General features: G+C 39.4%; 1 protein-coding gene across 1 annotated transcript in view; it reads left to right on the top strand.

The window, feature by feature from the left end:
- The window catches only part of GABRG3 (gamma-aminobutyric acid type A receptor subunit gamma3), a 909494-nt gene that overhangs the window by 769903 nt on the left and 118841 nt on the right, over positions 1–20750 (top strand). The window contains exon 6 of the mRNA XM_004372620.2: positions 10319–10456. Within this exon, the coding sequence (XP_004372677.1) occupies positions 10319–10456 (138 nt within the window). The remainder of the gene's footprint in view (positions 1–10318; positions 10457–20750) is intronic.

The raw sequence follows: 20750 nt of genomic DNA, 5'->3' as shown, positions 1-20750 counted from the left end.
CTTTCAGACTCTCTCCATTTAGGATGATGTTGGCTGTTGGCTTTATATAAATGTCCCTTATTATGTTGAGGAATTTCCCTTCTATTCCTATTTTGCTGAGAGTTTTTATCATGAATGGGTGTCGGACTTTGTCAAACGCCTTTTCTGCATCAATTGATAAGATCATGTGGTTCTTGTCTTTTGTTTGATTTATGTGATTGATTACATTGATTGTTTTTCTAATATTGAACCATCCCTGCATACCTGATCTGAATCCCACTTGTACATGATTAATTTTTTTTTTTTAATATGTTGTTGAATTCTTTTGGCTAGAATTTTGTTGAAGATTTTTGTGTTTATGCTCTTGAGGGATATTGGTCTGTAATTTTCTTTTATTGTGGTGTCTTTACCTAGTTTTGGTATTAGGGTTATGCTAGCTTCATAGAATGAGGTTGGCAGTATTCCGTCCTTTTCTATGCTCTGAAATACCTTTAGTAGTAGTGGTGTTAAGTCTTCTGAAAGTTCGGTAAAATTCTCCAGGGAAACTGTCAGGGCCAGGGCTTTTTTTGTTAGGAGTTTTTTAATAGCCTGTTCAATATCATCTTTTTTATAGGTTTATTTAGTTGTTTACCTCTGTTTGTGTTAGTTTAGTTAGGTACTGGGTTTCTAGAAATTTGTCCATTTCCTCTAGATTTTCAAATTTGTTAGAGTACAATTTTTCATAGTATTCTCTTATGATTCTTTTAATTTAAGTTGGGTCTTTTGTGAAACTCTCCATCACATTTCTTATTCGGGTTATTTGCTTTCTCTTGCTCTCTCTTTTCTGTTTTTTTTTTTTTTTTTTGTCAGTTTGGCCATTGGTTTATGGATTTTGTTGATCTTTTCAAAGAACCAGCTTTTGGTTTCATTAACTCTTTCAATTGTTTTTCTATTCTCTATTTCATTTAATTTTGCTCTAATTCTTATTATATCCTTTCTTCTGGTACCCGATGGCTTCTTTTGCTGTTCTCTTTCTACTTGTTCGAGTTGTAGAGTTAACGTTTTGATTTTGACCCTTTGTTGTTTTTCAATGTGTGCATTTATTGCTATAAGCTGACCTCTGAGCACTGCTTTTGCTGTGTCCCAAAGGTTCTCGTGGGTTGTGTTTTCATTCACATTTGATTCTGTGATTTTCTTTATTCTATCTTTAATTTCTTGTATAATCCGGTAGTTTTTGAAAAAGATGTTGTTCAGTTTCCATGTGTTTGATTTTTATCCTTGCTTTTTCTGTTATTGATTTCCACTTTCATGGCTTTATTGTCAGAAAAGATGCTTTGTAATATTTTGATGTTTTGGATTCTGTTAAGGCTTGCTTTATTGCCTAATATATGGTCTATTCTGGAGAATGTTCCATGTGGGTTGGAATAGAAAGTATACTTGGCTGCTGTTGCGTGGAGTGTTCGGTCTACGTCTGTGAGATCAAGTTGGTTGATTGTGGCATTTAAATCTTCTACGTTTTTACTGAGCTTCTTTCTTGATGTTCTGTCCTTCACTGAAAGTGGTGTGTTGAAGTCTCCTACTATTATTGTGGAGCTGTCTATCTTTTTAATACTGTTAGAGTTTATTTTATGTATTTTGGAGCCCTGTCATTGGGTGCATAAATATTTATTACAGTTATGTCCTCCTGGTGTATTGTCCCTTCAATCATTGTATAGTGTCCTTCCTTATCCTTTGTGGTGGATTTTACTTTAAAGTCTATTTTGTCAGAGATTAATATTGCCACTCCTGCTCTTTTTTGATTGTTGTTTTCTTTATATATTTTTTTCCTTCCTTTGAGTTTTAGTTTGTGTCTTTAAGTCTAAGGTGTATCTTTTGTAGGCACCATATAGACCTATTGTGTTTTTTTATCTGCCACTCTCTCTTTATTGGTGCATTTAGTCCATTTATGTTCAGCATAATTATTGTTACCTATGAGTTTAGAGTTTAGTGTTGTGATTTTTATGTCTTTTTTTGTGCTGTTGACAGTTTCTTTGTTCCACTTATTTTTCTGTGCTATGTTGTTTTTCTTTATGTGTGTTCTTTACATCTTTTTCATTGTTGTTGATTTTGTATTTTCTGAGTCTTTATGTTTTTTATTTTGATGTGTAAGATTGTTAGTTTGCTTTGTGGTTACCTTTTAATGTTTACCTCTGTTTTTCTAAGTTTAAACCACTGTTTTATTTTTTGTATCGCCTTGACTTCCTCTCCATATGAAAGATCTATGACTACATTTTTTAGTCCCTCTTTTTTGTTTTAATGGTGTCATCTTTTACATATTGACATCTTTGTTTCCCTATTTTCAGTGTTTTGGCTTTGATTTATTCTTGTAATTTCCCTTTCTGGGTTGATATCTGGTTGCTCTGTCCCATGTTCTAGTCTTGGATTATTATCTGATGTTATTGATTTTCTAACTGGATGACTCCCTTTAGTATTTCTGTAATCTTGGTTTGGTTTCTGAAAACTCCCTAAACTTCTGTTTATCTGAAAATGCCCTGATTTTGCCATCGTATTTGAGAGATAGTTTTGCTGGATATATAATTCTTGGTTGGCAATTTTTTTTTCCTTCAAGGCTTTATAAATGTTATCTCATTGCTTTCTTGCGTGCATGGTTTCTGCTGAGTAGTCCTAGATTAGTCTTATTGACTCTTCTTGTAGATGACTTTTCATTTATCCCTAGCCAGTCTTAACATTCTCTCTTTATCTTTGGTTTTGGCAAGTTTGATTACAATATGTGTTAGTGACTTTCTTTTAGAATCTACCTTATGTGGGGTTCAATGAACATCTTCGATACATATCTTCTCATCTTTCACAATATCAGGGAAGTTTTCTGCCAATAAATCTTCAACAATTCTCTCTGTATTTTATCTTATCCCCCCCGTTCTGGCACTCCAATAACTCGTAGGTTATTCCTCTTGATAGAGTCCCAGATAATTCTTAGGGTGTCTTCATTTTTAAAAAATTCTTTATCATATTTTTCTTCAAATAATTTGGTGTCAAGTGCTTTATCTTCAGTCTCAGTAATTCTGTCTTCCATTGCCTCAATTTTTCTCCCATGACTTTCTATTGAGTTGTCTAATTCTGAAATTTTATTGTTAATCTTATGGATTTGTGTTTGCTGTCTGTCTATACATTCTTGCAGCCTGTTAAATTTGTCATTACACTGTTCTATAATCTTCTTAAGTTCCTCTATTGCTTTGTCTGTGTGTTTCTTGGCATGGTCTGTGTTTTGCATGATCTCCTTCTTGATCTCTTGAAGAGTTCTCTTTATATTAATCTCTTGTATTCTACCTCTGGTAATTCCAAGAAGGTCTCCTCCTCTGTAAAATTTCTTGATTCTTTGTTTTGGGACCTTGCTGAAGCCATCAAGAGCTGCCTCTTTATGTGATTTGATATTGACTGTTTTCTCCAAGCCATCAGTAAGTTATATTTATTTATATTATGTTTGCTTACTGTGTCCTAGCTTCTTGTTTTGTTTCATTTTGATATGCTGAAATAGGCTGCTTATGTGAGCTAGTTTGATTATTGGCACCTTTGAAGCTCTAATACGCTGTCACCAGGTGGTTAGATCTGTTACTTGGTACGTATGCTCAGGAGTCGGCCCACTCCTCCTGTATGGATCCAGCTCAGGTGTCCACGTAGTTGGTCGCCAAGTGTGTGGTGCAGGGTGTCACCTACAGTCTTAGACGGGCAGTGTTGATTGGCGTAGGCACAGGTATCTGGCTGCAGAAGGGGGTCACATGCTGAGCAAGGCAGGGGGCTGACAGCTGCCCCTGAATGTCAGGGAAGAAAGTGTGTCCCTGTTCCCTAGAGTACGTGGGTGGGTAGGTTTTGCAGCTAGACCATGGGCACCCAATGCTGTTGGCTGTAAGGACTTGGAGGCACCACTTATTCTTCGACCCCTGTCATGGGTGGCTAGGTGGCATGGGTGGAGCCACCAGTCCTCAGGCCCCTGATGTGGGTAGGTGAGGACTCTGCTTAATGGGTGGAGCTGTATCAAATGTCGTGAACCTGCCACTCCACCATATAGCTGATACAGTTGAAGTTAGGCTTCAGGTATATCTGTAGTAGTGTGGTAATGAGGGCCTATGCTGTTGAAATGGGTTGACACAGGTCATGCAGGGCTGAAAGACATTCAAAATCTGTGGACCCCTTATGCCTATGCCTAGGCAAAGGAGCTGTGCCTACCCTGAGTTCCTGGCTTAAGGGAGCTGGCAGATTATTTTTCCCTATTTGTTAATTTGTTCCCTCTCCAACGCTGGGAGAATGGCTCAGGGCACGTGATGGGACCTACTTCCAGCCCTTGGAATGCTGCAATTCCTGAAGCTGGCCCGGGACCTGGTGCAGAGCAGGGAGGGGGCAGGTAAATGGGAGAGAGTTTTTTTTTTCCCAAAGGGGGTGTTTTTTTGATCCACGCGGTAGGTCAGATGCATGTATTTAATTTTTGCTGATTGAGTGCCACTTTTCACTGGTTCTGGAGGCCCAAGTAAACTCTCTGCCACTGAGTGCCTCCCTTTGAAAATGCCTCCTGAATGCCACTGCTTACCTCACTGCACATGCCAGCTGATCCAGCCTGAAGGGTACCGGTTCCCACAGGGTCAGGTCTGGCAACTCCTCGATGCTTCCAAACCATCTCTCCCTCCCTCGGCCACTCAGCCCCATTCCTCAACTTTGCCTTTGATGTTCAGGGCTCCTGGTTTGTCATATATAATTGATTCACTTGTTTTTTCAGGTCTTTGTTGTAAGACGGACCCTAGGAAGCATCTGACTAGTCTGCCATCTTGGCCGTGCCTCCACTTTTCTTTTTCAATGTATGCATTTATTGCTATAAATTTCCCTTTGAGCACTGCTTTTGCCCCACCCAAAGGTTTTGGTATGTTGTGTTTTCATTCTCGTTTGCTTCCAAGTATTTTTTAAATTTCACTTTTGATTTCTCTGACGACCCAATATTTTTTTAGTAATATGTTATTTAGTTTCCATGTATTTATTTTTCTGTTATTAATTTCTAGTTTCATATCATTATGGTTAGAGAAGATGCTTTGTATAATTTAAATCTTTTTAAGTTTATTGATGCTTGCTTTGTAGATTAAAATATGGTCTATTGTGGAGAATGTTCCACGTGCATTGAAGAAGAATGTGTATTGTGCTACTGTTGGGTGATGTGTCCTATATATGTCTGTGAGGTCCAGTTGGTTAACTGTTATTTAGATCTTCTGTATCTTTACTGATTTTCTTTCTAGTGGTTCTGTCCATCACTGAAAGCAGTGTGTTAAAATATCCTACTATTATTGTTGTTCTGTCTATTTCTCCATTCAATTCTGTTAGAGTTTGTTTTATAAATTTTAGAGCTCTGGCATTAGATGCATAAATATTTATAATTTTTCTGTCTTCTTGGTGAATTGACACTTTAATCATTATATAATGTCTTTCTTATAACAGATTTTGGCTTAAAGTCTATTTTGTCAGATATTAATATTTCCACTCCTGCTCTGTTTTGGTTACCGTTTGGTATATTTTTCCATCCTTTGATTTTTAGCCTATTTATGTCTAAGGTGTGTCTCTTGTAGACAACATATTGATGGCTCGTATTTATTTATCCATTCTGCCACTCTCTGCCTCCTGACTGGTTCTTTTAATCCATTATATTCTGTGTGATTATTGATAGGTAAGAATTTACAACTTATTTTGTTATACTTTTTTATGAGTATGGTGTTATGGTTTCTCTGTTTACTTTCTGTGGAGTTTTTTTTTTGTATGTGGATTTTCTTTTCCTTTCACTTGTTATTGTTGTTTTTGTGTTTACTGAGGTTTTTTTTCTTCTTCTTTATTTTGGTGAGTAGATTTATTAGTATTCTTTGTGGTTATGCTGAAGTTTACATTCGTTGTCCTATTTTTAAAACTATCTGTTGTATCTTGAAATTACCTTGACTTCCTCTACCTATGGAAGTTCTATAACTTCTCACTTCATCCTTCTTTTTGTTTTGAAGTTGTCATCATTTACAACTCAATATCTCTGGTTCCCTGTAATCGATTTGGTAGCTTTATTTTTCTTTAGTGAAGTCTTTATCTGGCTTGGTATCTGGGTGATGCTGCCGTGTGTCTTTACCTCAGGTTGTTGTCTAATGTTGGTGGTTTTCTTCCAAAGGACTCCTTTTAATATATCTTGTAGGACTGATTTGTTGGTTACAAATTCCTTCCCTTAATTTCTGTTTATCTGGAAATGTCCTAATTTTACCATCTTTTTTGAAAGACAATCTTGCTGGATGTATGATTCTTAATTGGCAGTTCTTTTCTTTCAGGGCTTTGTATATATAATCCCATTGCCTTCTTTCCTGTATGGTTTCTGAGGAGAAGTCAGTGCTTAGTCTTACTCAGACCCCTTTGTAACTGATGTGTCACTTTTCACATGGTGCTCTCAAAATCCTTCGTTTTTGGCTCTGGAAAGTTTGATTATGGTATGTCTTGGGGAATTTCTTTTGGAGTCTATCCTGTATGGGGTTAATTGAGCTTTTTTGGATGGAAATCTTCTCTTCTTTCATGATATTTGTTAAGTTTCTGCCACCATATCTTTATAAAGTTTCTCTCTACTCTTTTTTCTCTCTTCCCCTTCTATGATTTCTAAAATGAGTATATTATTCCTCTTGATGGTGTCCCACATAACCCTTATGCTTTCTTCTTTTTTATTTTGTTCTTCATACAAGTTAGGATCAAGAGATTTGTCCTCTATTTTGCTTATTCTTTCTTCCATTTTTTCAATTCTACTGTGGCCTTCTATTGTTTATTTCTGATATTTTATTGCTAAGCTTCTGAATTTCTAGTTTTTTTGTATAGTTTCTATTTCTCTGTTGAGTTTATCATTTTATTCTTGTGTTTTTTCCTGAATTCCTCTGGGTTTTTACCTTGATCTGTTTGAGGAGTGTAAATATTAGTCTTTTGAATTTATTGTCGGGTAGTTCTATTATCAGTTCTTCCTCAGATTTCCCATCCCTCTATTTTTCTTATTTGTTTGAGTCATTTTGTTCTGTTTCTTCATATGATTTATAATTGACTACTGTCTATGAGATACTAAAGTTTTATTTTATTTGTTTATAAGTTTCTTTGTTGATTATATGTTTGTTTGGCCTTTTGTATTGTTTTGCTTTTGTTTTGTTATACCTGGAACTTAGTTTTTTCCCTTTCTATTATATTGCCTACATTTTGTTGTATTGTTTTCATTGATGCTGCTTTGTAGTATTGGTCTGTATATGACTATGTTGCTGCTTCTTGGTTGGAGGTAATTTTCTGTCACTGGTGGGTATGATGGGTCACATACACATGGGAATGCTTTGTCAGACATATATGTCTTCCCTTTTAAAATTGCATGGAGATATGTGAACAGGACCCTTTCCCATTGTAGGGCTTCAGGTGTTAGGTGGTCAGAATCCCTCCATAGCACTTGTGGGTCCATGTGGTCCTTCTATGTTGGCAGTTGTTATTAGTGCAGCTTCTGGAGAGCAGGATGGGTTGTCTTCGCAGACCTGGGTTGCAGTATAATTCTAATGTATGAGGCAGGCTCTCTGCTTAGTTGTGCATTGGTGTCCTAGTGACCAGAGAGGGCTGGAGGTCTCAGCATATGTTCAGAGGTATGTGGTGGGCAGGTTGCTGGGTGTCTCACCTTATGGGCTGGGTGCGATGCATGGTGGTCTCAGGCAGGGTGGTGAGCAGTGAGTGTGGAGAGCCACTTGAGTGTTTTGCCACACAGACCAGGTGGAGCACAAGGTGGGCTCAGGCCAGGTGAGAGGAGCAGTGGGCAGTTCTCTGGGAATCCTTGCCATGTGGACCAGGCAGGGGGGAGCTATGGACATATTTCTGGTGTTCCTCAACAAGTGGGTCAGGCAGGGGGAGTAGTTGGTGTGTCTTCTGGGTCTTCTCACCTCCAGGTCAAGAGAACGGGCTATGTGCTTGTCTCTGGGGCTCTTTGTCATACAGGCCAGGTGGGCGGGAGCTAGAAGCATGTCTCCAGGGCTCCTTTCCATGTGGGCCAGGCAGGGGGAGATGTGGGCATTTCTTTGGGATTCCTCTCTGTGCAGGCCAGGTTGAGGGAGTGGTGGGCATGTTAAGTGTTAAGAGAGTAGCTAAGGTCTCCTCACCAAGGAGACAATGAGGGCGGGGGATGGGATTGCTCAAATGGGAGGGGAAAAGGAGAAACTTCTGATTATTACACTGCTGTTTCACTATTCAATGGATGTCTCCTGCCCAAAGGGACATGCACCACTGCTGATAGAAAGTCCCAACACTAGTTTCTAGGTCCCTCCCTTCTCTGCATTTTCCAGGGGTTCAGAAGTTCTCATCCACCTCCTTGCACTCACCCTTGACCATCCACAGAATTGCACTTTTTGTCTTATCAGTCCCCTGTCCAGAGGCTCCAGTGATCCTGTCCACCCCACTTTGCTCCAGTGGCACTTTCCTATTTTTTCCTTGTTTCAAAGCTATGGGACTCCTTCATGTCTCCTTCTCAGGCTAGTTTGGACCCAGGACACAACCTGCCTACTTCTTTTCTTTCCAGGTTTGTTCACTCAGTATCTCTTCCTGCAGCTGTGTTTTCCATGAAGTTGTCTTCCTGGGATCCTCAGCCAGGGATGTTGTTTGCTATCTTTTCAAAATGGCCACACTGTGCTGGGCCCGTCAGCCAGCCTTGGATTCTCTGAGAATCTCTGCATTCCTGCTGATTTTGTTCTAACTTTCTTTCTAATCAGTGCTCAGTCAAATTCTTCAAACTTCCCTTTGATGTTCAGGGATCTAGGATTGTTCTTTGTATCTGTTTCACTTGGTTTCTTGAGTTTTTGTGGTAGGGAGACATTAAGGTGCATTTATCTAAGTGGCCATCTTCCTCTCTCTTAGTGTTTGAATGAGGGAACCAAGCTAGCAATGACTGGCAGAAAGGGAAAAAAAATCAAGAAGGCAGATTGTCTTTAAAAGTTTTGAAAACTGATCTAAATGTTTAATTAGCAATTTTCAACACTTTTGTAAACAAAATTGTATAAACATGTGAGTATCTGTGTAGTGTTTTTTTAATTCATTGTAACTCACCAAGGTGGTGCATGTGTGTCTTCTTTCCAGAGCCATGTGTAATCAGTGTCTACATGACTCAGTGAGGGCAACAATACCAGTGTTGTCATATGTTGGGACACAACATAGGTTCTAGACCTGCTCTTGGGAGAGGTGCATACCCTGTGGAGCAGACTCAGCTGTAGGTTCTAGAGATAGGCCAATGCCACAGATAGCTCAGAGAGCTCCAACACAAAGTTGATAGTGCCATCTTCAGAGTTGCTGGCAAGTGGTGGATCTGAGTAGAGATGCAGGCATAGAAGTCAGCATTTGACCAGTATCTGGCTCAGGCTCAGAGAGCCCATGAAGCCCTGGTGACAGCACTGGTGGGAAAGGGCAGAGCACATGACCTTGGTTTCTGGGCTCTGGAAAAGTTGCCAACACAGGGCCTGAGACAGTAGAAATGCAAGGACCTTGTTTCCTGAAGTAATTAACAAGATGGGAACTGGTCTTAAAGTTCATTGGTCAGTACTGGAGTTAAGAGTCAACTGACTTCTTGAATTCTGGCATGATTGCTTTATTAAATCTATTTCTTCTGATGGGCTAACATCTGGGAAAGGCAGAAGGGGTGATGGGTGTGGTCCAAGTAGTTAGCTCTGAATGAAAATTTCTCACTGCCCAGAGCCCTAAGACTTTGACAGGCAACTTCACTCTTTGAAGATCAAACACAGCATGACTCTCCAAGGTCAAAGACATTAAGACAACATTGCCCCTTCAGTGGTAGAATCTCACCTGCCCTGTGGGAGACTGGGTTTGATTCCTGGTCAATGCAGTTCATAAGCAGCCACTATCCTTTTGTCAGCGGAGGCTTGAGTGTTGTTATGATGCTGAACAGGTTTCAGTGGAACTTCCAGACTAAGATGAACCAGGAAGAAAGGCTTGGTGATCCACTTCCAAAAATCAGCCAGTGAAAACCTGATGGATCACGACTGTCTTATCTCAGTGTACATGGGGTTGCCATGATTTGGAGGTCAACTTGAGGGCAGCTAACAACATAACAACATACAGACAAAAGCTAGGCTGGTGGCTGAGGAACATCTCATTGACCATGAAGACTGGCAGCAGGAACCCTCTGTATTAGGTGGCATTTACCCATTCATTTTGGAAGTTTTTGTGTCTTTGAGAAAAAATATGGTATAAAATTATAACTTCTATTAGGTGATCAGAATTATAATTTTCACATTAACGTTTTATAAATCTACATCTTCAAATGTTAATATTTGTTATGTATTTTTAGATGGCTACCCCAAAGAAGAAATGATTTACAGATGGAGAAAAAATTCAGTTGAGGCAGCTGACCAGAAATCATGGCGCCTTTATCAGTTTGACTTCATGGGCCTCAGAAACACCACAGAAACTGTGACCACATCTGCAGGTAGGAATTAACTTAAAGAAGTATGACTCTCAAAACAAGATTTTTTTTCTTCCTCCGAAGCTTAAGTCTAACTATGGATAGCTATACCCTTAATAAGAAGCTCTTTCATGGGTGTGTTTTTTAACTAATTATATTAGGAAAACCATGATACTGAGGTAATAATTTGAGGTAAAACAACTGATGTAAAAGTGAAAACACTTAAAAAAAAATGTTTTAATCAGGGTAGGATGGAGGGTGAATAGAATGGACTTATATTTTTGAAATGAGTGTATTTTTGCATTATGCCCATAAGCCAAACTAAAATTACTGACTATTGACCGTATTTATATAAACCTATTTTACTGCTAATGAGAGTTCTACACCTTTTCACATACATAATAAGAATCAAAGATTATTGAAAATCCACAAATAAAAGAAGCTGGTGTGAAATGTCCTTTGAGTTCTAATTTATAGCTTCTTAAATTCCTGTATTTTAAACTTTATCTTACTTTTTGAGATTTTTTTTCCAATAGATTGAGCACAATAATTACTCAGCAGTTTGTTTTATTAAGTGATCTTTATATGCATATTATAAAGCATGTCATTGGATGAAAGAACATTTCACTTATTAACGTATACAAATATTATTTTATTTTTGTTTATTTGTTTCTCTTGTTATTTACACTTTCCTTATGGTCAACTATTTTGTAAGTGATTTTCTTTTGACAGCGTGTGGGATGCAGATGGGGGTTACAGTCATCTTTTCTACTGCTCTTGTAATTTGTTAACATGTATGATTTATTAGCTCCCAGAATTCCATAATAATGTGTTCCATTTATCACTAGTTTAAGATGTAAATTTTGACAAGTAATGTAAATATCTTTAAAGGACAGCCCATATTCTTGATAGAATTGTAGAGAGCCATTTCTGCGTTAAGAAAGGTCCTGGAGAGAAGCAAAAGAAAGAACGGAAGATCATAATTTACTTAAATGGACTGCCGAGGCAGCATGAGGGCATATGGTTGGGAAGGCCTTTTCTCAATTTTGAGTCACCTCACATTAGCAACCTGGCTCTACTTCCTGATGGTCCTAGCAGATCTTTGGGGCATAAGCCTGTCCTAAGGAGGGTTAGCAAACAGGTCTTGTTCAGCATTTAAAAGCCACAAGTAGAAGCTGCTCTTCCTTTCCTGGTGTTCTCAGCAACATGATCAAAAAAAAAAAAAAAAAAAGGAAATGCTCTGAGGTGAAGTCTAGTTGAACACAAGTGGTTCAAGAGTTTTGAAAGTGATTGTAGGACAACACCAGCACAGAAAACGGGTAAATTAAGGGAGGAATGGAGTTGAGGTCATAGTCTGACATGATTGTGCTTTCTGCCAAGCTCTTGCTACGTGTTTTTGTGGGTAAAATGTATGACAAGCATTTACTGGCAGCAAGGAGCTTTCAGTCTCCCTAGAAAAACATGGGAGAAACAAAAGAGTGATGAATAAACTAAGAATAGATACAACAATATGCCAAATTATGGGGAAGACAGAAGTAATGTTAAGCATACTCATTTATGAATAGGAAATGCCTGTCCCTCTGAAATTTCTTTCCTCACTCGTAGCAGGGTCAATCTGCCCATGGAGTCAGTATTGCTTTGACACTGGTGAAAGCATGCTCTCCATCTGCTCCTCTTAGTCTGTTCCTCCAATGTTTACCTTAAACTTTCACATTACATTGAATCTTATATATCACTGAAGCTCCTTTAGGAAATAAGCAAAACATATACTCTAAAGAAATAAATTTACATTAACATAATCAAAGTCGTTTGCCTCCAGCAAACTAAGATGCAGTTTGTGACAGAAATGAGGAGATTTAATGATGGGTTTTCACTATTCGTTGTTAATGTTCACATGGGCTTAAGGTGGTCACCATCCCCCTCTCCCCGCACATGTCTGCAGCTACCCAGAATGCCCACTCTCCTCCTTCGCCAGCAGAAAGTCCTTGGCAGTCATCAGGTTCATGCTTTCTCCCAATCCCTCAGCTCCCTTTCACATTTTTCTTGGACAAAACCTAGCCCTAGTTAAATCTAATCCTCTGCCCACTCCACATTGCACAGTGCAGTTTTATGTGGCCAAGCAAAATAAAAACACACCCCTTTTAGATTATCCTGAATTATCTAGGTGGGCCCAATAAAATCAGAAAAGTCCTTGAAAGTGAAAGAGGGAGGCAGAAGAGAGTCAGAAGCATATGCAACTATAGAGAAAGGCACAGAGAGATGAAACATTGCTGGATTTGAACACAATGGAAGGGGTCACCAACCAAGAAACACAGGCAACCTCTAGAAACCGGAAAGACCAAGAAGAGCCTCCAGAAAAGAACACAGCCCTTCTGATACCTTAATTTTGGCCCAGTGAGACACATGTCAGATTTCTAAGCCAAAGAACTTTGAAGTAATAAATTTTTGTTGTTTTAAACCACTAGGTTTGTGGTAATTTGTTACAACAACAAGATAAAACAAATGCAGACATATTGCAGTAACCTAGAGCTATAATATTGGGGAACTGTTACTACCCCATTGCTAAAAGGCAGAAAGAGGGGGTTGTTACTGGAATCTGAGGAAAAGCTGTAGGGAGGGGGTTGCAGGACAGCAGGTGTCACTTTGGTAGAAAATCGAGCCAACCTGAAGCAATAGGACAGGAAGGGAGGCTAGGCATATACCCCAATCTCCCTCTCCTCTCAGTATCTGCTTGTTTTTCCCAATGGTAAAACCTAACCAGAAGCCGAGGCCCTATCCATTGTGGAGCAGGCAGCCCAGCCTCCTGGGCACAGTGCAGGCAGAAAAGGGTAGAAAGTGGATTTGGAAGGGCAGCAAAAGATGCTCAAAAAAATGTTCTTCTGATCTTGATTCTCCCACAAGCTACATTCCCACTGTTCCCTTTGCTGCAAAACTCTTCTGAAAAACTGTCTAACCTCACTAGTGTCAATACCTCTGCTTACATTCTGTCTTGAACCCACCCTATGGGGTCTCACCCTCACTCCTCCTCCTAAACTGTTCTTGGAAAGGTGACCTGCATGTTGTTAAGCCCAAATGGTCAGTCCTCCTCTTAATTTACTGGTCAGAGTAATCTGACATGTTAACCTTCCCTCATTCTTGACATCTTCTTCCTCTGGTTCTCAGGATACTACTCTCTTAGATTTCCTCCCACTTCACTGTATATTCCTCTGCATCCTTGTGTTGGGCCTCCCACTTCTCCACATTCTATTTATCTGGGAGTATCGAGGGCTCAGACCTTGGTCCACCTCCATTTTCTATTTATACTCATTCCCCAGTGTGTCTCAACCAGGCTTCTATCATGTTAACTCCCAAAATTACATCTCCAGCCTCCAGTCAAATATCTTGTAAACTCCAGGCTAGTGAATTCAACTGCATACTCAATATCTCCTCCTGGACGTCTAGGGGACATTTCTCACTTAGCATGTCCAAACTGACCTCCACAAGACATCCCACCCGTAGTCTTTTCAGACCAGATGATGACCACTCCATCATTTCAGTTGCTCAGGCCAAAAGTCTTGAGTTCATCATTGTCTTTTTCCTTTCTCTTATACTTCATATTCAATATATTAACAAATTCTATTGACTGTATCTTCCCACACATTCTAATCATGACTGCTTTCTGCCACTTCTACTGCTACTATCCCGATCAACATCACTACTGTACCTTTCCTCAAATATAGCGCTAGCCTCCTCATTGTTCAAATCTACCATGGCTCCCCTTCTACTTAGAGCAATTAACAGAGTCTTTTTTAATGACCACGGAGCACTAAATGGCCTGGCCTCAATGTCCTATTCCACACAACCCATCTGCAGTCCCCTCTCTGACTTGGCTCCAGCAATATCAGACATGTTCTCACTGCATGGCTTTTGACTGGCTCTTCTCTCTGCTTAGAATGCCCTTCTCTAGGGTTTCTGTACTACTGACTCCCTTACATCCTTCAAGTTCATGCTCAAATATCATCTTCTCATTGAAACCCACCCTGACAACTGTATTAAAAATCTCATACACTCTCAGCACTCAGTAGCCTCCTTACCTTTTTTTATTTATTTCATGATCATGACTTTGAATCTGCCATATAATGTATTTATCTATTAGGTTTATGGGTTTTTGTCATCATGGTGGGGTCATTGTCTATGCAGTTAACCGATCATATAAAGCCCCTAGAGTGTGGTGGCTCATATGATGCTCTCCTAAGTTAATTGGAAGGTAAAATATTTGAGTCAATGAGATCAGTCAGGAGGAACATGTAAGTGTAGGCCTGAAATCATTAGAGTCAGGTCAGGAAGAGGCAATAGGAATTGAAAGGAAGTGATATTTAAAAGACTTCCTGGAAGTCAAATGAGCAAGTCAGTAAGTGATGGACATGTGGAGTAAGACAGATGCCAGAAGCAAACGGGGAATGCAGTAAGCAATATTGTAGCAGTAAGTGAGCAGATAGGAAAAATGGGTTTGGGCATGTGTTAGAGGAAATTGTGAGGCCGGCTCTTGACATTCTGGAGGAACACTTGCATTAAGCTTCCCCATTGTCAGAGAATACTCCAGACCCAGCTGGTTTATCGGTAAAATGCGGGTTGTGCAAGTTAATACCATCTTCTGTGATGGAATCATGCTGGCAAGGTCCCTATGGTTAAGCACACACAGAGGGTGATACCCACAAGAATGGGAATGCTACAAACAAGGGAACTTTTGGAATACCTACTGCCTGAGAAAGAATCCCTTTCCTGAGTGTCCCAGACTATGGAGTTCTTTGCCTGAAGGGGATAGTTATTGACTTTACCTGCATTCCTAGACACCGAACCATATTTTTACATTATGCAAGATACATTTTGGCAGCTGGATGTAGGACACTGAGTAAAACACTTCCCCAAATGAGCTGCAAACTCCTTGGTGATTAAACTGTCTCAAATGCAGCACCATTATTCAGATGACCTAGACTATAACAATGGTAACTAACTTAATTAAGTGCTTATAATATGCCCTCTGTTGTTTTAGATGTTTTACATAAGCTAATGTATCTACGCTTCACAGTGCCATACATTACTGACTGTTATGATGTATTTCTTATAGATGCAGAACCAAAGCCATTGAGGTTAGGTCACATGCTCACAGCATGTCAGCAGGGCAGCTAGGGTGGGTCCAAGCCCGCTGTCTTCACCACTGCACTAGGTTGCCTTTGTGATGAAGTCAGTCAAGGCCTATGGACAAGGAATGATTATGTTGCTATGGGATGTTAAATATTGGTAAAGAAAACTTTTGTTAAAGTATTAGTATAAAGCTTTCTAAAATACTTAGGGAATTGTGGAAATGCTTATAGTAAGCTTATTTTTCTTTCTTGAATATTTTCTATACCCTCAAAAATATTATTAACTTCTATTTTTGAATTAAATCATCTATTAACTCACTTCATGGCAAAAGGGTTCCTGAGAAATCTAAGATGTGCTGGACATTTCCTGCCTTTAAGGAGCCTCCAATCTAGTGGAGAAGACAAATTATAATTTAGTGAGACATGTGTTTGTATAAATGTGTCCCACTGACTGCTGCAAGGCACAGATATGAGCAGTGAGCTGGACTTCGGGTAAGATTTCATGTGTGGTCAGGGCTCTTAGCAGCTCTGCACAATTTCCTACTGCTCACTGGGATCCTGTGAAATCTTAGCCTGAGTGGACATGTATCCTAAGAACATCATCTGGGGACACTGCATACTGCACCATCCTCTTGAAGATTCCAAATGCACAGAGATGTAATGAAGACTTGTGTTAGATAAATCATTCTAACTTTGTTTAACCCAGCACTCCTCATATTAGTTGTATCAGAAAACACTTTTGTCATGGAAATTAACAACTTTCTGAAATACATTAATAGTTTGCATCATTCTAGACATTCCATTTGCCATATTGTTTTCTGGATTTCAAAGACATTGACTATTTATGTGTCATAGCTGAGGACAAAATGCAAATATATATATATATATATACACAGCATACTAGTTAATAATTCAGCCTATTTGTTCAACATATATAAAATATCTACATGGGCCCCTCACATGTATTATAATAGGGTAAAAGAAAAATTATTATATTGTATTATAATGTATTATAATAGTGTAAAAGAAGATGGAAGGAATACGCAGAGTCACTGTACCAAAAAGAACTGGTCAACAATGCAACCATTTCAGGAGGTAGCATATGATCAAGAACTGATGGTATTTAAGGAAGAAGTCCAAGCTGCACTGAAGGCATTGGCAAAAAGCAAGGAATCAACGGAATACTAACTGAGATGTTTCAACAAAGGGATGTGCTGGAGGTGCTCACTTATCTATGCCAAGCAATTTGGAAGACAGCTACCTGGCCAACTGACTGAAAGAGATCCATATTGGTACCCATTCCAAAGAAAGGTGATCCAACAGAATGCAGAAATTGTCAAAAAATATCATTAACATCACATGCAAGTAAAATTTTGCCGAAGATAATTCAAAAACAGTTGCAGCAGTACATCAATGGGGAACTGACAGAAATTCAAGCCATATTCAGAAGAGGATGTGGAAGGAGAGCTATCACTGCTGATGTCAAATGGATCTTGGCTAAAAGCCAAAAATACCAGAAAGATGTTTACCAGTGTTTTATTGACTATGCAAAGGCATTCTACTGTGTGGATCATAATAAGTTATGGATACTATTATGAAGACTAGGAATTCCAGAACACTTAATTGTGCCCATGAAGAACCTTGTACATAGACCAAGATACAGTTGTTCAAACAGAACAAGGGGATACTGCATGGTTTAAAATCAGGAAAGGTGTGTGTTGGAGTTGTTTCCTTTCACCATAATTATTCAGTCTGTATGCTGAGCAAACAATCTGAGAAACTAGACTATATGAAGAAGAACAGAGCATCAAGATTGGAGGAAGACTCATTAACAACTCGTGATATGCAAATAACACAAACTTGCTTGCCGAAAGCGAAGAAGACTGGAAGAAGTTACTGATGAAGATCAAAGAAAACAAACATCCTCTCAACTGGACCAATAAGCAACATGATAAAAGTAGAAAAGATTGAAGTTGTCTACAACTGCATTTTACTTGTATCTACAAACAACAGCCATGGAAGCAGCAGTCAAGAAATCAAATGACTTATTGCATTGCAAAAGACTTCTTTAAAGTGTTAAAAAGAAAAGATGTCACTTTGAGGTCTAAGCTGCACATGACCCAAGCCATGGTATTTTCAATCGCCTCATATGCATAGGAATGCTAGACACTGAATAAGGAAAACAGAAGATGAACTGATGCTTTTGAATTATGGTGTTGGTTCAGACTATTGAATATACTATGGACTGTCAGAAGAAAGTACAAATCTTTCTTGGAAGAAGTAGAGTCAGAATGCTCCTTAGAAGTGGGGATGGTGAGACTTCATCTCTTGTACTTTGGACATGTTATCAGGAGGGACCAGTCCCTTGGGGAGAACATAACGTTTGGTAAAGTAGAGGGTCATCGAAAGAGAGGAAGGCCCTCAATGAAATGGATTGACACAGTGGCGGCAATATTGGGCTTAAACATAGCAATGATTGTGATGATGGTGCAGGACCAGGCAGTGTTTTGTTCTGTTGTACATAGGGTCATTATGAATTGGAACCAACTCAATGGCACTTAAAAATAACAATTCAATCCGTAACAGCCATCTGGTTCTCACAAGTCATTGCAAAGTTTGAAGAGGATGGCTATTGTTGTTCTAGTTCTATACATTAAAAAAACAAAAACAAAAAAACTGTTCCTGTTGAGTTTATCTATTTCTATAAGCTTGTAAAAATAGTTCTACTCTGGAACTTATTCCTGAAATGGAAAAACATTGAAAACTCTTAGTCATCAAGCCAGGTGTCCAGCTCCAGCTGTGTTGCCAACACAGGTACTTGGAAGTGGGCTGTCTTCATTTGGTGCCTCACTGTACCATATCCTCAGCAGTATCCAGCTCTATCCCTCTAACACTGATGTCCTTTGGGAGTAACCCTTGACAGCTACTGTTATTTGACTGGTCCTCCTTTTCTCTGTTGGAAAAACAACAATATTTAAAATAGTATGTGTATCACTCTGAGACTTTGATATTATGTAATTAATATGTTTAATACATGTAAAGATTGTTAAGAGGATGAGTACCATAAAAAGTGTAGTACAATATAAGGATTATAATTTCAATTTCATTTGGGAGTGAGATTTTCTCTTTGTTCTCAGACACACTCTTTGTACATGGATTTCCCAGATGCTGGCATTTGTCGGCATACCTTCTCAAGCGCACTGCTTGACATTTACTATGAAGAATCAGACCCTAGGCCAGTGCTGCTTAGGTTGTGACCTAAGCATCACCTGAGAGCTTGTAAGAAACTGAGGTTCTTACTCCTGATCAGAATCTCAAGGTGACTCTATCAATGCTGAGATCTGGAACACACAGACCTAGGACAAATTTAATGACTATAGCTGGTGGATGGTGTAAAAATAGAAATCACATGGGATCAAATTCAATAAAGTTGACTTTGTTCAGGCATTCCTTGTTTCTCATGACCTTCACAGTTTGGGGAGTACTGGTCAGATATTTTGTAGGCTGACAATGGAGGATTGTCTCATGTTTGTCCAATGTGCTGTATTTTTTAGATTACTGATGCTCCTGAGCAATACTTATACAATTTTTCTGCTTTCCTCAAATATTCCTTGAGGGACAATTGCAGTAACCTTGTTTCACTCCTTGTCACCAGGCAAAGGGTACTTGCATGTGGAAAATTCAAAGTTTTATGATATACAAAAGCAACTATCAATAACAACAAGAAATAAACCTATTGGATTTTTATTCTGACAATTTAAAGCAGCTGTATCAAGGACTTCATTGAGAAAAACCTGCAGAGAATTCAAGGAAGTGTATTTTGAAATTATCAATTTCATTTGAAATGGATCAGTGACAGGGCATTTGGCTCAGGTTTTCAATAAATTTTATTAATTAAAAAGAAACCAAATATCGGATAGCCAGCAAAATGGCGCTCTAGGCAGAAGCACCATGCCGTCCCTCCACAGCAAAGATCCGAAAAACTAAGCTGAACAGAGAATACAATAATCCTGAAAACATAAAACATCAAATGAAGAGATAAAGAACTCAGCCAAGAACCAAAAGGAGTGAGAAATCTGACAGAGAATGGAGAGTGAGGAGAGATTCATGAAGAGGTCCCCTACCAGCTAACGCAGGATGGATCCGCCATCTTGGACTCCTATCAGAGACCAGCAAACAGGGGGTACGAGAAAGCAGCCTCACGGAGCATCCGGCGGGAGACAAAACAACTGGTAATTTGCGAGATACGTATTCCCACCCCCAATCCTTCTTCACCCCGACTCAGCCTCCTCTGCTTCCTGAGGCCACAATCTCTTGTCCGGGAAACAGCAGATGCTTGGATTCCACACACCCGAACGGGCCGGCTCTCTGAGAGCCATTTGTTGGCTGCTGGTGTTGCTGTTTTTTCCACGTCTTTTGATGTCTTCCTTACCTCCCACCACCTCCCCCTCCTTTCGCTCAAATATCTAGCTCCGTGCACCATCTTTGCTTCTTCCTGAGGGGCTGTGGAGCTCCGTTCGAGTGTGGAGCTGCTTTCCGATCTGGGCTGCTGTGCTGGTGGGATCCCAGGGCTTTTGTTTGTTTGTTTGTTTTGAATTGGTTGTTTGTTTTCTTTTCATTTCTTGAGTTGGGAGCCCTTTCTGGCCAGGCAGTGCAGCGTGGCAAGGAGAGGTCCCCCTCGGCTTGCACAGACGTACAGAGGGATTCCTCAAGGCATTTTTTTGGTTGTTTTTTTTTTTTCTGTTTCTTGGGGGACCTTTCTTGTTTGTTTGTTTTTTTTAATTTGTTTTGTTTTCTTTTCCCTCTTTTTCCCATTTTGTCTTTCTTCATTGCTCAGTTTCTCGTCTCTCTATATCTTCCTTCTTTTTCTGCTCCCTGAATACCTGGAATTGGGTACCTCTACACCTTCTAGACAGGCTGTACTTCAACACCTGAGAGTGACTTCCCCAGACCTCATAGCTGCACCGGTGGGATCCCTGGGAACTTTGTGGTTCTTTAACCTTCCCGATTTTTATTTATTCATTCTTTTATTATATTTTCTTCCTCTTCCCCTTGCTGGTTTTCTCCATTTCATAGTCTCTCATCTCTCCACTTCAATGGCAAGCTCCCCTAGCATTCTTTTTTGTTTGTTTGTATGTTTTTGGCTCCTGTTCCTCTCTCCTCTCTCCCCTATCCATCTTAGCTCCACACATAAC

Source organism: Trichechus manatus, unplaced genomic scaffold (genome assembly GCF_000243295.1).
Source record: "Trichechus manatus latirostris isolate Lorelei unplaced genomic scaffold, TriManLat1.0 scaffold00019, whole genome shotgun sequence".
In the NCBI taxonomy this organism is placed as follows: Eukaryota; Metazoa; Chordata; class Mammalia; order Sirenia; family Trichechidae; genus Trichechus; species Trichechus manatus.
This window is presented reverse-complemented; position numbering and strand designations above follow the sequence as displayed.